At 39.8% G+C, this 24972-nt stretch overlaps 1 protein-coding gene and 1 long non-coding RNA gene across 3 annotated transcripts in view; both read right to left on the minus strand.

Annotated features, from left to right (window-relative positions):
- Positions 1-2614: 2614 nt before the first annotated feature.
- ZNF283 (zinc finger protein 283) lies at positions 2615-21765 on the minus strand. Its single transcript, XM_059999565.2, has 5 exons — positions 21718-21765; positions 18576-18642; positions 18179-18266; positions 15903-16029; positions 2615-6950 (listed from the first exon to the last, which is right to left on the minus strand). The coding sequence occupies exons 2-5, from the start codon at positions 18605-18607 to the stop codon at positions 5248-5250; spliced, it is 1950 nt and encodes a 649-aa protein (XP_059855548.1). The 5' UTR covers positions 18608-18642; positions 21718-21765; the 3' UTR covers positions 2615-5247.
- Positions 21766-23205: 1440 nt separating this feature from the next.
- The window catches only part of LOC132417072 (uncharacterized), a 63568-nt gene continuing 61801 nt past the window's right edge, over positions 23206-24972 (minus strand). For both annotated transcript variants that reach the window (XR_009517748.1, XR_009517747.1), the window contains exon 3: positions 23206-23358. This is a non-coding gene — a long non-coding RNA (uncharacterized lncRNA). The remainder of the gene's footprint in view (positions 23359-24972) is intronic.

Here is a 24972-nt window from a genome sequence, read left to right on the forward strand (position 1 = left end):
AATCAACAGATGAAACTAGAAGAGCGATTAAGGGTTTCCAATTCAAAACAAAACAAGCCAATACAGTCCCGCAATTTTAAAGAACAGGTAATCACAATACAAAACATACAAAAATACATTTTAAAAGACAATTATCAGTCTCACTCATGAGATGTAAAAATTCTAAATAAAATAGTAGCAAATGAAATCAAGCAGTGCATATAAAAGAGACACGCGCGCGCACACATACACACATCAGTGGCTAACCTGGGTATATCCAGGGATGGGAAGAAGTCAAAAGGTCTGTCAGTATAAATTATCACATTAACATATTAAATACTACACCACTGCAGAAAGGGATAATGAAATGGCATTTGATAAAACTCAGGAGCCATGCCTACTTAGGTACAAAAGGATTTTTACTCACAAATTAAGAGAAAACGTTAGAAGGCAACTAACTGTTTGAGAGCATGATGCTGTCATCCTGTCAGCTAACAATCAGACTTGGTGACTGAAATTTCCAACTTTACAAACTCTCTTTTAGTTATGGCAGCATTTCCCAATGCAGTTTCACATCCCTAAGATGTTAATAAGTCGTGAGAATTGGTATTTCCATAGTACAGTTTGAGATATACCAATTTAAACAAAGTTGAACAATTTTCTTCACTTGTCTTTTGATAAACTGATAAGGTGCTTTTGGTCATTCCCTAAGGGGGATTTAGAAGATGCTGCTTCATAAGCTTCCTTAACCAGAGAATTCCCTTTGTTTTTCAAGTATTTTTAAGTACTGGTGATCTTTGAGACAATTTCAGAAATGCTTGGTGGGACGAGGCACAATCTCCACATCTCCTAGTTAACATGCAACTATGGCACCCAGGAGGAGTAAAATACTGACTGGTAATGCTTTACTCTATTAAAACACTCAGAAGTATTCTCCTTTGTGTTACATTGGATGATTAAAATTGCAATTATGTGGAATAATGCTGTCAACCACTAGCCAGTAAACGACTGTACAGTGATATCGCGGATGGCCTACCTGCACAAAATGGACATAGAGGTAGGGTGCAGATTAAAACAATGACCAAGATGAACCACAGACATTTCTCAATGCAGTTTTGATGTAACTGATATTTGGAAATAAGTAATTTTTAAAGGGTTGAATTCTGTGAGTATATAAACACACTTCTATTTCATCATAACTAATATGCTTTGATGCTAGCACCAAATCATGACAGCCACCCAGATGAAAGTGAATGTGAGAAGCCACCAACTTTGAGATGCCTTCTGATTTCTAAATATTAAAATTCATCTTAGAATTAAGTCGCTGTGTGTGATTTCCTGCTCTAAGAGTCATACAGGTCTAAGAAACTATCAGAAGGAATTACAGTTGTGCTGATTCCATTTTTTGTCAGTTAGCTTATATTTCCATTTAAACCAGAAACTTTTGGGTCTGGATATCCCATATATTTTCTATTGCACAGTCTTACATCTTACATGTGGATTCTGCTTGCTGATATTTTTTTTTTTTTTTTTTTTTTTTCGGTACGCGGGGCTCTCACTGCTGTGGCCTCTCCCGTTGCGGAGCACAGGCTCCGGACGCGCAGGCTCAGCGGCCACGGCTCACGGGCCCAGGCGCTCCGCAGCATGTGGGATCCTCCCGGACCGGGGCACGAACCCATATCCCTTGCATCGATAGGCGGACTCTCAACCACCGCGCCACCAGGGAAGCCCTGCTTGCTGATATTTTAATTAGAATTTTTACATTTACCTAAATTCAGTTAATCTAGCTTTTGCTTTTTAGAGGGTATCTCCATTTAGTTTTGTTACTGGATTTATGTTGTCCAGGTAAGATGAGTTAGTAAAATTTTTAGCTATTTTCATCTTGAAATTTTTACCTAAGGAGATGACAATTTCCAAGTGTTTTTTTCTAAAAGGGAGATCCTGGACCAATTTTTTCAGCCTTTTCCTTTGTTTATTCGTCCAAATAGGTTTAAATATATTGTACTGCCTTAAATTAAAAAAAAACTCCATATCTATAATTATATCTCCTTTCTTATTCATGATTCTACAATGTTGCCAATTTTCTTGATTTTTCCTTGTTCAGATTTATCAAAGTCTAGTTGAGGTTAGTGGATTTTTCACAGAAGAATAATGATCAAGGACTACTGCTTTAATTCCTAATCATTAATCTCAAATTTTAGCTATATTGATTGCTTCTGTATTTTGGTTTAGGATTTGTTATTTTTCTAGCTTCTTAGTTCAGTGTGACAGGAACCATGTAGATACTGGGGGAAACAAGGTATATAGTTCTGGCCCTCCATCTGGGCCAGATGCATCTTGGTTCCTCCAAGACATATTAACAATGGTATTACTTTTCCACTTAGTAGAGCTTCAGGGACATCCTGCAAGCTCCAATATACAATCATTTCATTATCATTGTTTTCTGCAAAAACTCTAATTGTTTCAATTTTCTCTTTGATTCAGAACTTATACATACATATGATTATACATTCCCAAAAGTAGCTGACCAAGGTTCACTAATCCTACTAGTTGTATAATGGATCTTTATAATGGAGAACTCTAGCAGTCACCATCTTTTTTTAAAAAATTATTATTTATTTTATTTTATTTTTGGCTGTGTTGGGTCTTCGTTGCTGCATGCGGGCTTTCTTTAGTTGCAGGGAACAAGGGCTACTCTTCGTTGCAGTGTGCAGGCTTCTCATTGCGATGGCTTCTCTTGTTGTGAAGCATGGGCTCTAGGCACATGGACTTCAGTAGTTGCAGCGCATGGACTCAGTAGTTGTGGCTTGCGGGCTCTAGAGCGCAGGCTCAGTAGTTGTGGCGCATGGGCTTAGTTGCTCTGTGGCATGTGGGATCTTCCTGGACCAGGGATCGAACCCATGTCCCCTGCATTGGCAGACAGATTCTTAACCACTGCGCCACTGGGGAAGTCCAGCAATCACCATCTTAATGATCAAACGTAGCATTGGTGATAGTGGGGAAAATGGATATTAATTGCTTATGATGTCTTTCAATAAAATTACATGTCACCTCCTATGAACTGTTCTGGTGGAAAATGTTTAATCCTGTAACTCTAACTTGATTTTATGAGAGATATGAAGGATAGAGGTACAAATTAAATTTCACTATGAGAGAACAAACAAAATCTAGAATGTATGGCATTCTATAAAATAGCTTTCCTGAAATCTTCAAAAAGTCTGTTCAAGACTAAAATCTAGAGACATGACAACCAAATGCCATGCGTGAATATATATTCAGAAAGCAAAAATGGCCAAATGTTTAGAATTCTTGATTCCATGTAGAGAGTAGATGGATGTTCATTATACTGTCCTTTACATTTTTCTGAATGTCTAAAAAATGATCATAATAAACTTTTGGTAAAGAATTCCAAAATGGACAGTTTTCTTTTTGTTCTCTTTAATTTCTAATTTACCTCGAAAAGTGAGTGGAGAATTTTAATTACTACTTGTCTGTTGGGATTCATTACAGCAAACTGCTTCACATTTCTCTCTGATTCTTCTCCAGGTATAATCCCAACATCTTAACACTTACTAAATCCAAAATGTTTCTTTTTAGTCTTAATTTTTGATGCAGCTTAAGGGATAAATTATGAGTAAAAATTCTCTCAAATTCTTTACATTTTACTAGGTCTTTTATCCAGAATGCACTAACTGAAATTCAAATGGATGAGTGGTTATGGGTACTTTTCTTAATTAATTATACGAAATGGGCATTCCTCTCCTAAGACTTCGCCAGTAATAATATTTATGATGATGATAATAAGAATAGTATGTATTGAGCACAGGCTACATACTAGATACTCTTCCAAGGATTTGACCCATACTACATCCATCCAATCTCTACAACAGCACTATTACAGAGCTACCATCACGAGCATTTTAAACATGATGCCCAGAGGGGATAAGCAGTTTGCCCAACATCCCACAAGTAATAAGGAGGTAGAATGGTGATAAAAATAAGCATGGTTGGGCTTCCCTGGTGGTGCAGTGGTTGAGAGTCCGCCTGCCGATGCAGGGGACACGGGTTCATGCCCCGGTCCAGGAAGATCCCACATGCCGCGGAGCGGCTAGGTCCGTGAACCATGGCCGCTGAGCCTGCGCATCCGGAGCCTGTGCTCTGCGACGGGGTGGGGGTGGGGGCGCGACAGTGAGAGGCCCGTGTACTGAAAAATTAAAAAAAGTATGGCTTCTGCCATAGATAAGGTGTTTCCTACATGTGTGATATTAACAGGGTTATTCTCTAGGAAGAGTTTGCTGAAGTTTAACAAAGACTGAATAGTGTTGGAAAGCTTCTATACATTCACTAAATCAACATATCTGGTATAAATTCTCTATGCTCTTATGCGCAGAAGGAAATTGTGATTCCCACATTAGCCAAATCTTCCTATGGAATGAATATTCTGCTACTTTAACCAGGGAGGTAACAAGGGAGGGATTTCTTGTTCTAATTAAGTCACATTGCGACTTGTCTCATGTTTTAAAAAGTGTGAATGCTGTCTCTCAAATTATCTAGGAAAGGACAAACTTTTTGTTTTTAATTTCCAATCATTCATCGACTGATACTTTTGTAAAATATAATGATGTTATGGCAATATCAAATTGCTATAAAAGTTTCCAGACACTTACTCTCACTTTCTGCATTTATCTCATGATTGACAGGTAACAATTCTGTGGACTGGCAAAAAGTCTCTGGCCAATAGTTTGAGTAGCACTTGTCTAAAAGCCTTCCTACAATTTTAATTCAAAGGATTTCTCATTTGGATGAATTCCCTGATGTATTCTAAGATGTTTACCATGTCTACAAGTCTTCCCACATTCCTTAAATTCACAGGATTTCACAGCAGTATGAATTCTCTGATATGCAGGGCAAGAACCAAATTAAATTTAGATCCTTCCCTTAAAGAGTAATGAGCATAATTTTTCCAATGTTTATGAGACATTGCACCATGAATTAAAGATCTTTACACATTCCCTACATTTAAATGGCTTCACATCAGTATAGATGTTCAATAAGATCATACAGAAGTCTAAAGGACTTTTCATATTCCTCATGTTCAAAATATTTCTCACTAGTATGAATTTTCTGGTATCAAGTGAATTGTCCATACACAGGTAAGGCTTTTGCACATTCCCTACATTAATAAGGTTTCTCAAGAGTAAGACTTCTCCTCATGTTAAGTAAGTTGTCTGTACACACACAAAAATATGTTCTTTCACATCTCTTCAATCATAAAGTTTCACCAGTATCAATTGTCTTATTTGAGTAAGCTGTCCATATAAAGACTTCCCCACATTCTTTATATTTGTAGGGTTTATCATTATTATTAGTTCTTTCATGTTGAACATAGCTTGAGCCACAAGTAAATGTCTTTCCAAATTCCTTGCACTGATAAGGTTTCTTGCCAGTATGAAATCTCTGATGAACATGAAGTTGATAGCCACTACCAAAGGCCTTCCCACAGTCTTTACATTCATAGGATTTCTCACCAGTATGAACCCGCTCATGTTTAACAAGGCTTGAACCCCAACTAAAGGCCTTCCCACATTCCTTACATTTAAAAGGTTTCTCACCAGTATGGATTTTCTGATGTTGAGTAAGGTGATAGCCACGACTAAAGGCCTTTCCACATTCTTTACATTCATAGGGTTTCTCACCAGTATGGATTCTCTCATGTTGAACCAGACTTGAGCCACAATTAAAAGTCTTCCCACATTCCTTACATTCATAGGGTTTCTTGCCAGTATGAAATATCTGATGTCGAGTAAGTTGATAGCCACTACCAAAGGCCTTTCCACATTCTTTACATTCATAGGATTTCTCACCAGTATGGATTCTCTCGTGTTTAACAAGGCTTGAACCCCAACTAAAGGCCCTCCCACAATCTTTACATTCAAAGGGTTTCTCACCAGTATGGATTTTCTGATGTTGAGTAAGGTGATAGCCTCGACTAAAGGCCTTTCCACATTCTTTACATTCATAGGGTTTCTCACCAGTATGGATTCTCTCATGTTGAACCAGACTTGAGCCACAATTAAAAGACTTCCCACATTCCTTACATTCATAGGGTTTCTTGCCAGTATGAAATATCTGATGTCGAGTAAGTTGATAGCCCCAACAAAAAGCCTTTCCACATATTTTACATACATAAGGTTTCTTACCAGTGTGGATTTTATGATGCTGAGTAAGTTGATAGCCACGACTGAAGGCCTTCCCACATTCTTTACATTTATAAGGTTTCTCACCTGTATGAATTATCTCATGTTTAGCAAGGCTTGAGCCCCAAAAAAAGGCCTTTCCACATTCTTTACATTCATAAGATTTCACACCAATATGAATTTTCTGATGTTGAGTAAGGTGATAGCCACGACTGAAGGCCTTCCCACATTCTTTACATTCATAGGGCTTCTCGCCAGTATGAATTCTCTCATGTTTAACAAGGCTTGATCCCCAACTAAAGGTCTTCCCACATTCCTTACATTCATAAGGTTTCTCACCAGTATGAAATCTCTGATGCACAGTGAGTTGATAGGCACTTAAAAAGTCTTTCCCACATTCTTTACATTCAAAATGTTTTTCAGCCATATGAATTCTCTCATGTTGAACAAGTTTTGAGCCATGACTACAAGCCTTCCCACATTCCTTACAAACGTAGGGTTTCTCTTGATTATGAATTTTTTGATGTGCAGTAAGAGATTTATGTTTTCTGTAAGTGGGCACTTTTTCATAGCTGATTATCATTTGATTGAAGTATCCCTCTTGATGTCCCTGGAGGCCCTCAAATCTTCTCTTACACTTCCAATTATTTTTGAAAAGGAATGCCTCAAAGCCAAGGGTTTTACTTCTTTCCTTTATCTCCTGTTGGGGAAAATTTATTTCAAAAATGTCCTTTTTTGCAAATGTATTTTTGGTCTCATATGTTGACTCCAACTCTGAAAGAAAACAAGAAAACCACACATTTTATTGCCTTTACCAGAAAAAAGCCCTTTATAGTAGAAATAAAGACAAATTGAAAAGAATACCCATAAGTGAACTCAATCAGGAGACTTACTGAATTCCTAAGCACAAGCCTCTCCCCTGTCCAACAACAAACTCAGCTTTGATTTTTCAGTTCTTGTGATATTAATGTTCTGATATGACAGTTTTCTGGAGGATTCCACAAAGATCACTTTAACAAGTCCCTCATCTTCCTGTGTAAATGATCTCTTAAACCAAAATGTGCCCTTCCACTAGTCAAGTCACTGGGCAAAGGATATTAGGATCTGAGTTCAGGGCTGCTCAGGTGACTGGAATTTGTGGTTCAAGATTTATCAGAGAAAGAAGTCATGCAAAGAAGTTCCGGGAATCTATACAGGGATTCTCCCTTGGATCTGTAACCGAATGTCGTTATGCATCCACAAGATGCCTCTCCACAATGTGACTGGGGTACTCTCAGAGATTCTAGAGGTTGTACACTGGAGTGCCAACCCAACCTGAATGGAAAGACCTCAGTGAACACCCTCAAGCATTTATCTGATGCCTCTCAAAGGCCATATACTGAAAGTAAGAACCACACCCTGGAGAAGTAGTTCTCAAATTTTTTGGTCTCAGTATCTCTTATACTCTTAAATATTGGTAAATCCCTTGCTTGCACATGCATAAGTATATTTGAAATACAAAATATACAAATCTAGTATTTTTGCCTATTGGTGATTGTATAATATTTTGGTTGAGCTATTAAATGGTGGATGAGTACTGTGGATGTGATTGTGGGAAGTAATTTTAATCATGAATTAAACTGCACTAACTATTGCTCTTTTATTTAACAATGTCTTATTGCTTTGTATACATTTACATTTGGGTGTAAAGACTGTGTGTATATCCAAAAGGAAGCCACAGTATTTAAATTGACCAACCTAATATTACAACTACTTTGAGATGACCAAATGTCAACTAAAAGGAGTACAGTTTTGTACAACTTAGCATCAACAAATAGGTCAACAAATTTGAATTGGGGGCTTCCCTGGTGGTGCAGTGGTTGAGAGTCCGCCTGCCGATGCAGGGGACACGGGTTCGTGCCCCGGTCTGGAAGGATCCCACATGCCGCGGAGCGGCTGGGCCCGTGAGCCATGGTCACTAAGCCTGCGCGTCCAGAGCCTGTGCTCCGCAACGGGATAGGCCACAACAGTGAGAGGCCCGCATACAGGAAAAAAAAAAATTGAATTGGGCTTGTATTATAATTACCTGGACTTGAATGTTTTAAGTGTTATGCTTAACAGTGTTAGTAAATGAATACAGGTTTAACTTCTTTTTAGATGTTTAAAAAAAAAGCACTGAGAACCCAAAAGAGGTTTTGTTTATGTGGGTTATATCTTTTGATATTTACCACATTAGAAATTAAAATAGAAATTTAAAGATTTATTAATTATTTTAAAGTGACAATAAATCATTAAATGTTAACAAATAATATTAAATAATTAGATTTTCCCAAACAAAAAAATTAATGAATTATTGTTTTAATCTTCTGCAAATCTCTTTAATATCTGGTATAACAGACGACAACTGGATTCTCACATCTGCTTCTGCATTCAATCTGTAACAATGCTATTTTGGTTGAAGGATATGAAGAAAATCCAGCCTCTCACAGATGTGTAATTGTAAAATGGCAGAATAGTCTATGAACCTGTTCAGGTAATTTTGGGTGTTATTCTTTGATACTACAGTAAAAATTGAGACGTGGTGGTTTCTTAAAGATTAGTTCCAATGTGGAATATGCAACCATACCGGTGAACTTTTCATACTACATTACATTAAAATCCATTGCACTTTGGATGATTTTTTATCCATGCATAATTTTGTACTATGTACTGGTTATCTGAAAAACAGTGGTTCACTGAGTTATGCAGATCTTTGAAATGTTGACATATTTCATTACATGATATCAAAAAATCACGTTAATAATATCACCTCACCAGAAATTTTTTTATTTATTGGGAAGCTGTAAATCTCAAAATAATAGATATAAGCTTCATACAATTCTAATTTTTACTTAAAATTTTGAATTTTATCATTGGCAACAAATACTTTCAGTTGTTCTTAAAGTGACAGGCTCATTTACAAGAAAATGTTTTCCAAATACCCAAGCCTAAAGAACCATAGTTTGTCTCATTCTTCCAAGGGAAAAAAAACCAAAACCAAAACCAAAACTGTGTTCCATGAAAAAAGCAGCTAGTTTAACTCACAATTCAAACATTGGCACAGGTGGTTTCCCTCAAGGCAACCACTGCACCTTAGTATACAGCAAAAGAGCTTAATGGAGACTTCCCATTTCATCATACAGAATATTCTAAAAATGTATCCTCAAGGATCAAGATTTAATAAAATGAAGCCCCAGAGCAGGGTACTAAAGGTCAACCAGCATGAGGAGGGTTTCAGTATAAAAGGGTTGTCCTATGTCAGGAGTCAGAATGCAAGCAGAGTAAGGACAAGTGTCTGTGTGTCTGGTATTTCACTGTTAGTATAAAGAAATGCAACATTTTCTGTATACTAATTTTGCATCCTGTTACCTTGCTGAATTTATTTTTTAGTTCTGATAGTTTTTGTGTGAAGTCTTTATGGTTCTTTATATGGAGTATTGTGTCATTTGCAAATAGTGACAATTTTACCTCTTCCCTTCCAATTTGGATACCTTTTATTTCTTTTTCTTGTCTGAATTCTGTGGCTAGGACTTCCAATACTTTGTTGAATAGAAGTGGTGGGAGTGGGCATCCTTGTCTGGTTCCTGAAGTTAGTGAGAAGGCTTTTCACCACTGAATACTATTGATATGTTGGCTGTGGGTCTGTTGTAAATGGCTTTTATGATGTTGAGATATGTTCCCTCTATACCCACTTTAGTGAGAGTTTTTATCAAGAACGGATGTTGAATTTTATCAAATGCTTTTTCTGTGTCTATTGAGATGATCATGTGGTTTTCCTCTTTTTTTTGGTTAATGTGGTGTATGTATCACAGTGATTGATTTGCATATGTTGAACCAGCCTTGCGACCCTGGAACGAATCCAACTGACCATGGAGTATGATCCTTTTTATATATTGTTGGATTCAGTTTGCTAATATTTTGTTGAGAATTTTTGCATCTATATTCATCAATGATATTGGCCTGTAATCTTCTTTTTTTGTAGTGTCTTTGTCCGGTTTTGGTATCAAGGTGATGACGGCTTTATAGAATGAATTTGGAAGCATTCCCTCTTCAATCTTTTGGAGTAGTTTGAGAAGGATAGGTAGAAGTTCTTCTTTGTATGTTTGGTATAATCCCCCAGAGAAGCCATCCAGTCCTGGACTTTTTGTTTGCATGGAGTTTTTTTAAATTACAGATCCTACTTCATTTCTAGTGATCAGTCTCTTCAAGTTATCTGCTTCTTCTTGATTCAGTTTTGGCAGGCTGTATGTTTCTAGAAACTTGTCCATTTCTTCTAGGTTGTCCAATTTGTTGGCATATAACTGTTCATAGTATTCTCTTATGATTTTTTGTATTTTCATGGTATTGGTTGTTGTTTCTCCTCTTTCATTTCTTATTTCATTTATTTGGGTTGTATCTCTTTTCTTCTTGGTGAGCCTGGCAAGAGGTTTGTTGATTTTGTTTATCTTTTCAAAAAAACAGCTCCTGGTTTTATTGACCTTTTCTATTGTTGTTTTGATCTCTTTTTTATTTATTTCCTCTCTGATCTTTATTGTGTCCTTCCTCTTGTTGACTTTGGGTTTTGTTTGTTCTTCTTTTTCTAATTCTTTTAGGTGGTGGGTTAGGTTGTTTATTTGAAATTTTTCTTATATCTTGAGGAAAGCCTGTATCACTGTGAACTTCTTAGAACTGCTTTGGTGCTTCCCATTCATTTGTAAGTTGTGTTTTTATTGTTGTTTGTCTCAGTTTTCACAGAACTAGAACAAATAATCCTAAAATTTATACAGAACCACAAAAGACCCAGAATTGAAAAAGTAATCCTGAGAGGAAAAACAGCTGGAGGCATAACTCTTCCAGACTTCAGACAATATTACAAAGCTACAATAATCAAAACAGCATGGTATTAGTACAAAAACAGACATATTGATCAATGCAACAGAATAGAGAGCCCAGAAATAAACCCATCCATCTACGGTCAATTAATCTACGACAAAGTAGACAAGACATACAGTGAAAAAAAGACAGTCTCTTCAACAGTGGTGTTGGGAAAGCTGAACAGCTACATGTAAATCAATGAAATCAGAACACTCCCTCACACCATATACAAAATGGTTTAAAGACGTAAATATTAAGACATGACACCATAAAACTCCTAGAAGAGAAACAGGCAAAACATTCCTGGACATAAATCGTAGAAATATTTTCTTAGACCAGTCTCCCAAGGCAAGAGAAATAAAAGCAAAAATAAACAAATGGGACCTAATCAAACTTAAAAGCTTTTGCATAACAAAATAAATCAACAAAATGAAAAGACAACATACAGAGTGGGAGAAAATATTTGCAAATGATGCGACCAACAGGGGTTAATTTCCAAAATATACAAACAGCTCAAACAAATCAGTATTAAAAAAAAAACACAACCCAATCAAAAAATAGGCAGAAGACCTAAATAGACATTTTTCCAAAGAAGACATACAGATGGCCAACAGGCACATGAAAGGATGCTCAACATCAGTAAGTACTAGAGAAATGCAAGCCAAAACTGCAATGAGGTATCACCTCACACTGGTCAGAATGGCCACCCTCAAAAAGTCTACAAATAATAAATGCTGGAGAGGGTGTGGAGAAAAGGGAACCCTCATACAGTGTTGGTAGGAATATAAATTGGTGCACTCACTATGGAAAACAGTATGGAGGTTTCTTAAAAAACTAAAAATAGAGCTACCATATGATCCAGTAATCCCAATCCTGGGCATATATTCCAAAAAGATGAAAACTCCAATTCAGAAAGATACATGCACCCCAATGTTTATAGTGGTACTATTTACAATAGCCAAGGCATGGAAACAACCCAAGTGCCCATCAATAGACAATTCGTTTTAAAAGATGTGGTGTATATACACAATGGAATATTACTCAGCCATAAAAAAGAAAGAAATATTGCCATTTGCAGCAACATGGATGGACCTAGAGAATATCATACTAAGTGAAGTAAGTCAGAGAAAGACAAATATTATATGATATCACTTATATGTGGAATCTAAGAAATAGTACAAATGCATCTATATACAAAACAGAAGCAGACTCACAGACATTGAAAACTTATGGTTACCAAAGGGGAAAGTGGGGGGGGGGGATAAATTAGGAATATAGGATTAACAGATACAAACTACTATACACAGAATAAACAGCAAGGATTTACTGTACAGCATAAGGAACTATATTCAATATCTTGTAATAACCTATAATGGAATATAATCTAAAAATATATATATTCTTAAGACAAAACCCCCAAAACTGTATACTGTCTAGCCCTTGCCTATCTCCGTGACCCAAATTCTTAGCACATGCTCCTTTACTAACTCTACCCTGGCCTTCTTAGAGTTCCTCCAATAAAGTTCCTTACCAACCTTAGGGCCTTTGCCATTCACTGTGATTGATATATTCCGCCCCCAGGTATTCATATAACTTGATCCCAGGCTTCATGTCTCTATTCAAGAAAGCTTTCCCTGACCATCTTATCTGAATTGGCCCTTTCAATTCTCATCATTTTCTATTCTCTTACGCTGTTTGCCTCTCCTGAACAACATGTTTCATTACATGATACTATTTATCTACTTGTTTACTTATTTTATGTTTCTCCTCAACTACATAAAGTGCATGAGAATAAGCAACTTATCAATCTTGTTCCTGATTGTATTAATAGTGCCCAGTACAATGCCTGGCAAGGAGTAGGCACTCCAAATGTTTGAAGAATTTATGAATGAATATGTATATTCATTCACATACACACACAAATGCAAAAGAGCTGGAAAGCACCTGCATCCAACATGTAAGTAAAATGGTTCCATTGGGAACAAAAAAGAACACCTTCCTCACTGAAATGGGGGGGAATTATAAGAAGAAAAACAAGGAGCCTGGGAAATGAGATGAAGATGAAGTTCCTTTTGTAGCTCAAACTGAGATCTCTATCTCCTCCCAGGCCTTGGTCCTTCATAAGGAGTTTCCAAATACCATCCCAGCTGTTCCCCCTTCTCCTCCTCTGTGACCTGTGAGGTCGTTCCTGCACTGATGGTTCCCTCCTGCCTTTGCCTTCCTGTAATGCAACTTCTTGTACCCCACCCACCCCTCAACTACCCAGGGCTCTTCTCCTTGCTCCAATAATGTCATCATATCTGGCTTAGAAATGGAGTGTGTGTTTGCAAGAAAAGAAATGCCAAATGGTGTAAGGGTTTTGTTGTGTGTTTTTTTTTAATTATAAGGGCAAAACATTTGGTTAAATTTGCAATAAAGTAAAGGTAAAAATAATATTGATGAAGACTTCAGAGAAGAGAAGGATGGTGGGAATGAAGAACATGAGATCATATAAGTAGGAAAATGATCTTGTTTTAGACTCATTCAGGTTCTATCTCTTTAGAGCAAACAGAACACAGTGGTTAAGAACACAGATTCTGGAGCCAGACTTCCTAGGTTCAGTTGTTGCCACTGCATCCCCACCAGCTGTGTGACCTTGGGAGGGCACTTAAACTGTATGTGCCTCAGTAATCTCATCTATAAAAAGGGTTAAAAATAGTACCTACCTCACGGGGATCCTGTAAAAGTTAAATAACTTCATGTATTTGCTCTGCTTAGAACAGGGCCTGGTTTATAGTAAGCACAATGTTAACTATTATCATTATTATTGTTACTGTTGTTATTTTGCTTAAGTGGAAACAAGTTTTGTGAGACATTTCTAGGATTTAACTTAGTGTAGGATTTAACTTTGTAAAGTGCAAAGTTCACAGACTGTAACTTTCAACTTCAAATATGTTGGAAGTAAAGGAACGTATTCACTTAGTATGAATTTCTGTTCATTCAATCCACTGCTACATAAATTGGAGAGGCTCTTTTGAAAGCCAGAGTATGTCAGGATCCTGTTTCTAGCTGTACTCCCCATACATGGGTCAGAATATAACAAAGAGCAGCGATTCTTTAGTATGCATAAAAATCACCTGGGGATCTTGTGTAAATGTAGATTCTGTTCTGCAGCTCTGGGGTAGGACTCGACGAGCTGCATTTCTAACAAGCCCCGGGGACTTCCCTGCTGGTGCAGTGGTTAAGAATCCACCTGCCGAATAAAGATGCAGACTTAGAGAACAGACTTGAGGACATGGGGCCAGGGTGGGAGTAGGGGGCTGGGGGCTGGGATGAAGTGAGAGAGTAGCACTGACATATACACACTTCTAAATGTAAAATGGATGGCTAGTGGGAAGCTGCTGCACAGCACAGGGAGATCAGCTCCATGCTTTGTGACGACCTAGAGGGGTGGGACAGGGAGGATGGGAGGGAGGTTCAAGAGGGAGGGGATATGTATACTTATAGCTGATTCACTTTGCTGTACAACAGAAACTAACGCAACATTGTAAGGCAATCATAGTCCAATAAAGCTATGAAAAAAAAAAAAAATCCGCCTGCCAGTGCAGGGGCACGGGTTCGATCTCTGGTCCAGGAAGATCCCACATGCTGCGGAGCAACTAAGCCAGTGTGCCACAACTACTGAGCCTGTGCTCTAGAGCCCACAAGCCACAACTACCGAGCCCACATGCCACAACTACTGAAGTCCATGCGCCTAGAGCCCGTGCTCCACAACAAGAGAAGCCACTGCAAGGAGAAGCCCAAGCACCACAATGAAGAGTAGCCCCCTCTTGACGCAACTAGAGAAAGCCCGCACGCAGCAACAAAGACCCAATGCAGCCAAAAATTAATTAATTAATTAATTAAAAAAAAAAAGTTACTCTAACAAGCCTCAGAAGAAGCTGATGATAGATATTTGTGTAATGCTTAACAATAAAAAAATTAAAACCCCACATAAAGCAAATCATGGCTTCTAACCACTAAGAGAACAATCCACATTCTTCCCCAAAACCAACAATGCTGCCTGTCACCTGGATCCTGCCTGTCTCCCTGACTCACTTCTTGGTACCCTCTCCTTCACTAACTCTGCTCTGGCCTTTCTATGGTTCCTAATACAAAAGAACCACACTTTCAGGACTTCCCTGGTGGCGCAGTGGCTAAGAATCCGTCTGCCAATGCAGGGGACACGGGTTCGATCCCTGGTCCAGGAAGATCCCACATGCCGCAGAGCGACTAAGCCCGCACACCACAACTACTGAGCCCACGTGCCACAACTACTGAAGCCTGCGTGCCTAGAGCCCCTGCTCCACAACAAGAGAAGCCACCGCAATAAGAAGCCCCTGCACCTCAACGAAGAGTAACCCTCCCCGGCCGCAGGCAGCTAGAGAAAGCCCACGTGCAGCAATGAATACCCAACGCGGCCAAAAGATAAGTAAATAGAAAATAAATAAATTTATTTTAAAAAAAAGAACCACACTTTGAGTAGCAAGGACACAGATCATCTATAGAAATGTTGAAGCTAAACACAGTATGAAATCTGGTTTCTTTGACGGTGGTTATGAAATAAAGACCCCATAATGCAAATCCAGCTCTTTGGTCATTAAAGAAGAGAGGCCATTACAGAAAGGGCCAGAGGAAGGTTGAAGCTTACTGAGGGATGGGATGATCGAGGTGCTCAATGAACCCATTTCTAAGCCAACAAATACCAAAACATTCCTTTGAGAACACGGAGGAGAAATTCACCTGGTTTCTTCAAAGACAGCCCTGCAATTCCTAGTGCAGAAAGCTGATGTTCCAGAAAGGAGATTCTAAACTATTTCAGGCAGATGAACTTACCCAGTGAGAACAAGTTGCTATAGTTCTCCAACATCACATCCACGTACAAGTCTCTCTGAGCAGGGTCCAGGAATTCCCACTCCTCCTGAGAGAAGTCAATGGCCACATCCCTGAATGTCACCAAGCCCTAAAACCAAAAACCCACACATTACTTGTGAAATTAAAGAAATTTAGAAACTATTTCCAAGAGGAAAAAAGAGGAGTATGAAGTATAAACTATAAGAAGAGGAAAATATAACGATCCAGTCGGCTGGAAGCCTGTGAGACGTATGGGTAGGGAAAAGTAAAGAAATTAGTATGACTAAAGCAGAGTGTCTACATGTTCTAAAAGAAACCTATTACAGCAGAACTTCCTGGATACTGTGAGGTAACTCAGCTATCCAGATCTGTCTGATAATGCATAAAATAATGTTTCTCTTCTATTAAATAAAAATAGTGTTGGGGGAAGGGGATGGGGGCGTTTATGGGTGTCTATACATACAGACAACCTGCTAAGTGCCTGCTTCATAAATTCTTATTTATTTATTTATTTATTTATGGCTGCGTTGGGTCTTCGTTGCTGTGCGCGCTTTCTCTAGTTGCGGCGAGCGGGGGCTACTCTTCGTTGTGGTGCGCGGGTTCTAGGCGCGCGGGCTTCAGCAGTTATGGCTCGTGGACTCTAGAGTGCAGGCTCAGTTGTTGTGGCACACGGGCTTAGTTGCTCCGCGGCATGTGGGATCTTCCTGGACCAGGGCTCGAACCCATGTCCCCTGCATTGGCAGGCGGATTCTTAACCAGTGTGTCACCAGGGAAGTCTCATAAATTCTTTATAAATGTGAACTGCTACACCATCTTTTCCCTTTAAGAAATACCAAAAACACATAAAAACTTTTTTTCCCAATGTTCTACAAAATCTCTTATTTTAGAAAAATGATTTCAATTAAGGATTATCATTAAGCCTCAAGTGAAGCATGCGGTGAGATTATATCATCAGCATTTTTTCTTATTATGATGAATCGGATATGTAAAATGTTTTTATTACCTGCAATTCAGTTCATCATGTGGATATATGAGATTAATGACTATTATACATTCAGGTTGAACAAAACTTCCAAGATTTTAATTCTAGGAGTCTATTATCAGCCAGTACTTAAGAATCTGGATCATCTTTTTACATGGTAACATCAACCACCTGCTGCTTAACACATTCCTTGTTCCCGAGTTGGAGGATACTGATAGAGTATATCAGACACAACACAGATGTCACATCCTGGTCAATAACTAAACAGACTTTGACACTGGTGTTTACTGATAAGGGAGTCCCTGGAAAGAACCACTCACTCCCCGCTCTAATCCTAAAAGCTTGCAAAGCATGTGATCTCATACAAACTGAGGCTATGACGAAGAAATCCCATATTCCATCTTGTCTTTCTGGAAAACTCAGGTCTGTGAAGAAGTTCCACGTCTTCCTGTGTGGTCCAAAGGGACCCTGATCACTAACTCATCACACCGCAGACCTGTCTTGGGAATGAGAAATTCTGATAAGGGAAATGGGGCAGCCCTGGCCGAACAAAGATGGAAGTGATAACAAAAGGCAAGACCCAAGACAGCCTGCCATGGATACGTCCCAGTCAAACACCAAAGCTCTTCCAGATAATACACAGACTACTGAAACTGTTCTCGTGGGTGGCCATCCAGCTGGCTAAGGGCAGAGTATCCTGACCGACTTCTTTCCTAGCTGTATCTTAGCCTGAAAAAGAAAAACAATTGGGGAACTTCAGCCATTTTTTTCTAGATAGGACATGAACTAATCAGCATCTTAGCTTGAAAAAGAGAAACTGTTGTTTTCCAAATGTCTGCAGTCTTTCATTCTCTCCTCTTTCCTTCTTCTATGAAATCCTCTTTGTGCCTTTGAAAGATGAACTCAATCTACTGTTGGTTTTCCTTGTATACAAATAGAAGCGAGCTGATTGTTCTCTATATTTCTTTACATTATTCTTTGACAGACACTCAAATATTTCCCTTAAAGGACTCCATTCCTTCACTGCTCTTGATGGAAGACTGAATCGCAGGAGATGTTGAGTAATGTGCTCAATGAATATGATGGCACTGATTGGAAAAGGCACAGAGGGAGGACGCTGGGCTCTTTGGCATCATCCTTTACTGGAACAGAAGGAATCGAGAAGCAGGTTCAGGCATGGGGTTCTGTTAAGTAAAAAGCTTTAGGGTTAATTCAGGAAAAGATTCACATGACCTAAAAATCACAACACTTCAAGGAGAGAGAAATACCAACTTACGTCAGTCATGGTTCTAGAATTGCAGGAACTAATTAATGCTCCATAGGGTTCCTCTACTGGTGAAGCACAGAGTCCAGAAAAGCCAGAGCTGCAGAAGGAAAAAGAAGCTTTAGATCAGGTGTGCTTAAGTGATCCTGTCCTGCCTTAAGCAAATGAATAAAAATACATCAAAATATTAGAGATGATTAGCTCTACAGGATATAATTTTAACTTCCTTCTCTATACATTCCCTGGATTGCTGAATTTTTTGCAACACATCCGCATTAACTCCATAATCAGAAAAATAAAGATATTTCCAAAAGTAGAAAACTGAGTAACAGGGAATTCAGTCATTAGGAAAACTGAACAAACAGGCCCAACACTGAAAATCGGTGGGTCTGAAACAAATGACACCTACCAGCTCTTCAACATCTTGTAGCTGTAGCTCATCACTACAGTGAGACACTTTCACTGTCAAGATTCTCCTGTGAATGAACACAAATTATGTAAGTCCCCTTCAAAGTCGCAGCAAGGAAATATATGCATATAAACAGAACAATATTTGGCACAGAGTAGATACTTAACAAGTGTGGCTACACCTCTCTAATTCTTCACTGAATGGTCAATTTAAAACATTTGGATACAATCCTTGAAAAATGTCTTTCAAAACTCTCTCTTATTGGATGGGATCCATATATAACTCATAATATTCTTAAGTATTTTTGTCCATAACTATAACTATTGCTTGATATTTTATCATTTACATTTTCCCTTCTTTTGATTCTTTATAAACATAATGTTTATTAGGTGCATATTATTCCATCAAACGGTATACTGCATTTACTTAACTGTTTCCATGTCATTGGATTCTAAATTTGTAAAAGTTCCTTCCAAGCTATTATAATCTTATTCCAGACAAATGGAACTAGATCTTTTTGGGGTCATGCATACTCGGTAATCTCATGAAATTAGGGACACTCTGCCCACTTAGAAATTAATTTACAAATATTTACAAAAATTCTGTCTCTATTTCAAGGGATCTGTGATCACCTGGATGCTTATAAATGGAATAAGAAGACCTCAGGTTAAGATTTCCTGTTCTAGACCATTTGAGCCCCTGGTAACTTTTTCAAACTTGCAAGCACCCACCACAATCATTTTATCTCTCTTCATATTTTGATCTATAAAAAGTTGATGTGGAATGATCCAGAATCACCACATAACAGCAAATCTTAATATTTACTAAGCCTGTATCATGGGGCAGGCACTGTTCTATGGAGCTTTACACATATGAACTCAACTTACATCATTATAACTCCATTAGGTAGGTATTACTTTGTTCCAATTTTGTAGACATGGCACAGAGAGCCTGAGTCGTTTATTTACACTCACACAGCAAGTAACAGGTAGAGCTGGATCCAGATGCTCTAGATCCAGAGCCTTACTCTTAACCACAGCACAGTTACTACCTCTCAGAACCTGCACAGAATTGGACCTGAAATAACTCATGTTTGGCAATGCTACAGATTTCTACCTAAAAATTATCTGAAAGTCTCTGCCCTTGTGGGTACAAACTGCAAACCACTACTGTAATAGGGAAGAACCTTTATGTTCTATTACAAGTTAATCACTAAAGATATGTTGCCTATAAGCTTAAATTATACATAATGGCCCATCACTGGGAACCCTACCTAAACCCCCCAGGTAATGAGCATTAAGCTAAAATACCTTTGTTTAGCTCACAGGAAACATCCTGACCAGATTCACCTACGAATGCCCACAGGGAGGAAAAAATGAACACATCCCCTCCAGAGGCTGACAGGAACCAGGAAATGTTTGACTTCACTCCCTCCCCTTTCAGTATAAAAGAAGCCTGAATTCTAATTCAGGCCAGATGCTTCTTTGGGACATGAGCCCACCGTCTTCTCAGTCTGCTGGCTTTCTGAATAAAGTCGCTATTCCTTGCCCCAACAACTTGTCTCTCGATTTATCGGCCTGTCCTGGGGCAAGTAGTTTGAGCTTGGACTTGGCAACACCATGCTCAAACCTCAATCACATTCCCACCCCTGAAAGCCTCACAACATTGTAATTTACTACCTGAAATAACCAATCCCCTCCTACCTTGCCTTGCTTTGAAAACCATGACTGTGGAACAGATAAAAAATAATTTGTTTTCGATACCATCTAAATGCTAATCTCCTCAAGTAATCATAGTCTAAAATAAAGCCCTAACATCCCACCTCCAGCCCACCTTTTGGAGGTGGTGTGCTTCTATACCATCAGAATGCTTAGGGACTTCCCTGGCAGTCCAGTGTTAAGACTCCGCCCTTCCACTGCACGGGGGAGGGGCAGGTTCCATCCCTGGTCGGCAAACTAGGATCCCGCGTGCCACGCGGTAGGGCCAAAAAAAAAAAAAAAATTGCTTAGAAAGGGAAAACGTACTGGAGGATTTGAACAATTTGCCATATGAACGGATGGCTACTGACTGAGGAAAAGGACAATAGGGGGCCTCTGGGAAGAGGGAGGTACCAGCATGATGGGTCATTCACCAGAAGAAAGACCCAAGATAGACACTACTAGTCAAGTGTCTTGAAAAATAGTCAAGATATTTCTGGTCAAGGAAAGCAAATAGCGTCATGATCTAAAAACAAAAGTAACTATGAATAAAAAAGAAACACAAATTCACCTGAACCTTAATTTCTAAATATGCAACAATTCTGTCCTTCTCAGGGTCCTTCTCAGAAACCCAGCAGCAACTAGGGTTGGGGGGGGGGGGTGGGCGTTAGGGACAGCAGGAGCGGGTGGGGAGAAATCACGAGACACCAGTATTTCTTGGAACACAGACAAACCTAACTAAAACCAAAACAAAATAAAACACTCCCCAGGGCCACATCTGCCGTCATCCACACATACACAAACGGAATTCAAAGGGAAACTGGAATTGAGTTGACAGCAGTTCTTGGGGACAGAGGTCTGTTGGTAGTGGAGCTGAAACAGGTAGCCGGTCCCCCAAGGAGGTGATTTTTCTAGGAATCCTACCTGTGGGACCTCCTCAATCATGTCTTTCCAGGAGCCTGTCACGAGGACACGTCCAGATGTCAAATTTTCATCCCAAGACTAGATCTGTACTTTCTTACTGGAAACGTACATTCTAGGGCTTAGTCCTGGAATTCTTTTCCTGCGGTCACTTAACTCTGGCAGCCCCTAAGAGAGTCTAGAAGGAACCTAGAGCATCCCGCCCAAGCAAACCACACCTACAAACAAGGTCACGCACTTCATGACCCCGTCACACATTCCCAATAGCACACACCGTTAGGGAGACACACCCCGGCCCTGTCACGCCGTCTGTCACACACCATCCTTCTCAGCCTCTCGTTCGCACACAGGCTTGAGGCTCCGGACACGACTCGCCCTGTCCGCTGCCCGGGCCTTCTCACCTCGAGTGCCTCCCAGTGTCACCCCCACACGCACTGCTGGTTCCGACAAGGCTCTGGCGAAGTCCGCTGAGCCCTCCCACCCTCACCCGGCGCTGATCACTTCCTCGGACGCGACCAACTCACCGCGCAGAGTCCAAAAATCTCGAAGACACCGGAAAGGGACCCAGAAACGGAGGTTAGTTTGGGCCCAGAGGCTCATGGGAAATAAGAGCAGGAACATCCTCCGAGGCTCGGAGCCCGACGCTTCCAGGCGCTCTCCGCAGGCAATCTCGCCCTGCCCCGAGAGGTCCTGTGCCCTGAGACTTCTGGGAAATGTAGTCCGCGGCAGACGAATCCCCAGAAGCTGGGAACCTGGACCTTCAGAATGCTCCCAGCATGCAACTCGGCTCCGCCTATCAGAGACGCCTTTTCCAAAGCGCACCCGAATCTCTGGTCTTAGGTGGAAGGAATAGTTCGAGTCTTGGTCGAGCCTAGTGGCTCAGTAGTCTTTAGCATGGCTCTGGGCGAATTAAGAGGTTCCCAGCGAAGGCTGAGGAACGCATTCTGGAGTCCAGAGCGGGGGCGGGGGGGTGGGGAGAGGGAGGGGGAGCGTGACCAGGGACTTAGGCCTCAGTGAGCGGGGGCATCCTGGGTAAAGTCCGTGAGAATGACCCTGAGCGGGGTCACGAGCTTACCTGGGCACGAGAGACTGGAGCAGGGTCTGGCAGTTGAAAAGATGAATGTGCCTTGCTTTGGGTGCGCTTGTGGGTCCAATTCGGTGTCTGGAACCCTGTGTAGACTTGTTTATTTTCATGGGATAGTCTCTGCAAATGTGAATCTTTGTTTCCTTAGGTGTAAGGCGGTTTGTATCAGAGGTTATATGCTACTGTTGGAAAGCAACAATGAGTGGTCGTGAATGGATATTGTGACCATGGAGACTTGTGAGAAGGTCTCTGTAGGACTGAGAGACTTGAGGAGGTCTGTGTCTTTATGTATTTGTGTTAATGTCAGTAACCGAAGATGACAATATTTGTAAGATGTTTTTTCTGATAGGCTTTTCTTTTGTGTGCATACCATGGTAATTGTGAAAGTGGAACACTGTCCAGCTGGGATTGAAAAACAGTACAGTGTTATCTAGCTTGGCATGTTAGTTTGATTATCTGACTACCAACCACTATATGTGCCTGGAAATTGTGACTGTGTGTTTTGATAGTGAGTGACAATAAACCAGTTTTGTTACGTATAAAGTAGAATAGTGTTATTACATCTTCTTGGAGAATCAAATTTAATATGCAGAAAAAGACTTGGAATTTATCTGCCAAAAGATTTGGACGTTTTATGATGAATCAAAGATGTTTTGGGAAAGACTGCAAATCAGCATAACTTTCAAAAAGAAAGAAGAAATCAAAGTAACAGCCAGTCTTGGAGTGGCTGAGGTAGGCTTCCAATCTTCATGATGTTAAGAGAACTTGAGCAAATAACTTTGAAAACCCTGGATTAAAGAAATAACTTCCCACGGGTAGAGGCAGATAGATTAGAGCAGAGCCCAGAATTAGGTAATCAGATGTCCTAGCTTATAGGTCAGACAATGCAAGGAACCTGTTTGCGACTACATAATTATAGTCAATCAGAAAACTACTTGTTTTATTTTTAAGAGTGATCATTGCATTTTAAAATATTCTAAATATACAAAACCAGGTTTCCATTTCCTAGGCAGGGCCTGTTGCAGTTGGCAGTTTTGAACCAAAATATCTGTAGCTTCCTCTGGCAGACTTTTTTTCTGATCTGAAATGGTAGGTAAAAACAGTTAATGGATATAGTATTAGGGAAGAAGGTAAAATTCCGTTCCTATTACAAGTTCAGAATAAAGTCCCAAGTGTTCCTGAAAAAAAAGCATTTTTTAATATCTTTATTGGAGTATAATTGCTTTACAATGTTGTGTTAGTTTCTGTTGTACAACAAAGTGAATCAGCTATAAGGATACATATATCCCCATATCCCCTCCCTCTCGAGCCTCCCTCCCATCCTCCCTATCCCACCCCTCTAGGTCGTCACAAAGCACCGAGCTGATCTCCCTGTGCTATGCAGCTGCTTCCCACTAGCCATCCATTTTACATTTGGTAGTGTATATATGTCAATGCTACTGTCTCACTTCATCCCAGCTTCCCCTTCCCCCGACTGTGTCCTCAAGTCCATTCTCTACGTCTGTGTCTTTATCCCTGCCCTGCCACTAGATTCATCAGTACCGCTTTTTTAGATTCCATATATGTGCATTAGCATACGGTATTTGTTTTTCTCTTTCTGACTTACTTCGCTCTGTATGACAAACCCTAGGTCCATCCACCTCACTACAAATAACTCAATCTCGTTTCTTTTTATGGCTGAGTAATATTCCATTGTATATATGTGCCAAAAAAGGATTTTATTTTCTAACCTTTTTTCCAAGTCTCTCTTTTGCTTCACCCTAATTGGCTTCATCACAGCTAAAAATCCTTAAAACAATTTCTCTGTCGTCAAAATCAATAGCATTGGGTAACAGGCTGAGAGGCTGTTTGCAGAGCTAGTTGAAGATGAATGTCAGAGGACTTGGATCTCAGCAAAAGGACAGTATTCCAGTTACTGAACTTTCAGCAAGTGGACCTTTTGAAAGTCATGATCTTCTTCAAAAAGGTTTTTCTTGTGTGAAAAATGAACTTTTGCCCAGTCATCCTCTTGAATTATCAGGAAAAAAATTCCAGACCGACCAAGATAAAATGAACTTTTCCACACTGAGAAACATCCACGGTCTATTTGCTCCACTAAAACTACAAACGGAATTCAAGGCAGTGCAGCAGGTTCAGCATCTTCCATTTCTTCCAAGCTCAAACCTTTCATTGGATATTTTGAGGGGTAATGATGAAACTACTGGATTTGAAGGTATTCTTTTTTTTTTTTTGCGGTACGCGGGCCTCTCACTGTTGTGGCCTCTCCCGTTGTGGAGCACAGGCTCCGGACACGCAGGCTTAGCGGCCATGGCTCACGGGCCCAGCCGCTCCGTTGCATGTGGGATCCTCCCGGACCGGGGCACGAACCCGTGTCCCCTGCATCGGCAGGTGGACCCTCAACCACTGCGCCACCAGGGAAGCCCCTGAAGGTATTCTTAATGGCCCATCAAAAAGTGAATTAATGGGAGAACCGCATTTGATGGTTGAATATAAACTCGGTTTACTGTAATACAGTGTGCTGTTCATGGAAATAGATGGGTTGCATCTTGTTTAGAGTTGTCTTTTTACTATAATTTGACATGCACAACATTAGAAGTACTGACACATGAGAAAAATCAATAGCATTGCTTTCACTAATATCATTGCAGTAACAAATCTGGAAATGAAACATGCCCATCAGAAGTAGGATGTTTAA

Source organism: Delphinus delphis, chromosome 20, assembly GCF_949987515.2.
Source record: "Delphinus delphis chromosome 20, mDelDel1.2, whole genome shotgun sequence".
NCBI classification, from domain to species: domain Eukaryota; kingdom Metazoa; phylum Chordata; class Mammalia; order Artiodactyla; family Delphinidae; genus Delphinus; species Delphinus delphis.

Coding starts and splice junctions, on each gene's coding strand:
- ZNF283 (XM_059999565.2), bottom strand. CDS start 18,607: ATGAGCTACAGCTACAAGATGTTGAAGAGCTG. Junction 18,267..18,575: donor TACAAGATGTTGAAGAGCTG/GTAGGTGTCATT, acceptor TTCCTTCTGCAG/CTCTGGCTTTTCTGGACTCT. Junction 6,951..15,902: donor TAGCAACTTGTTCTCACTGG/GTAAGTTCATCT, acceptor GTTTTCTTTCAG/AGTTGGAGTCAACATATGAG.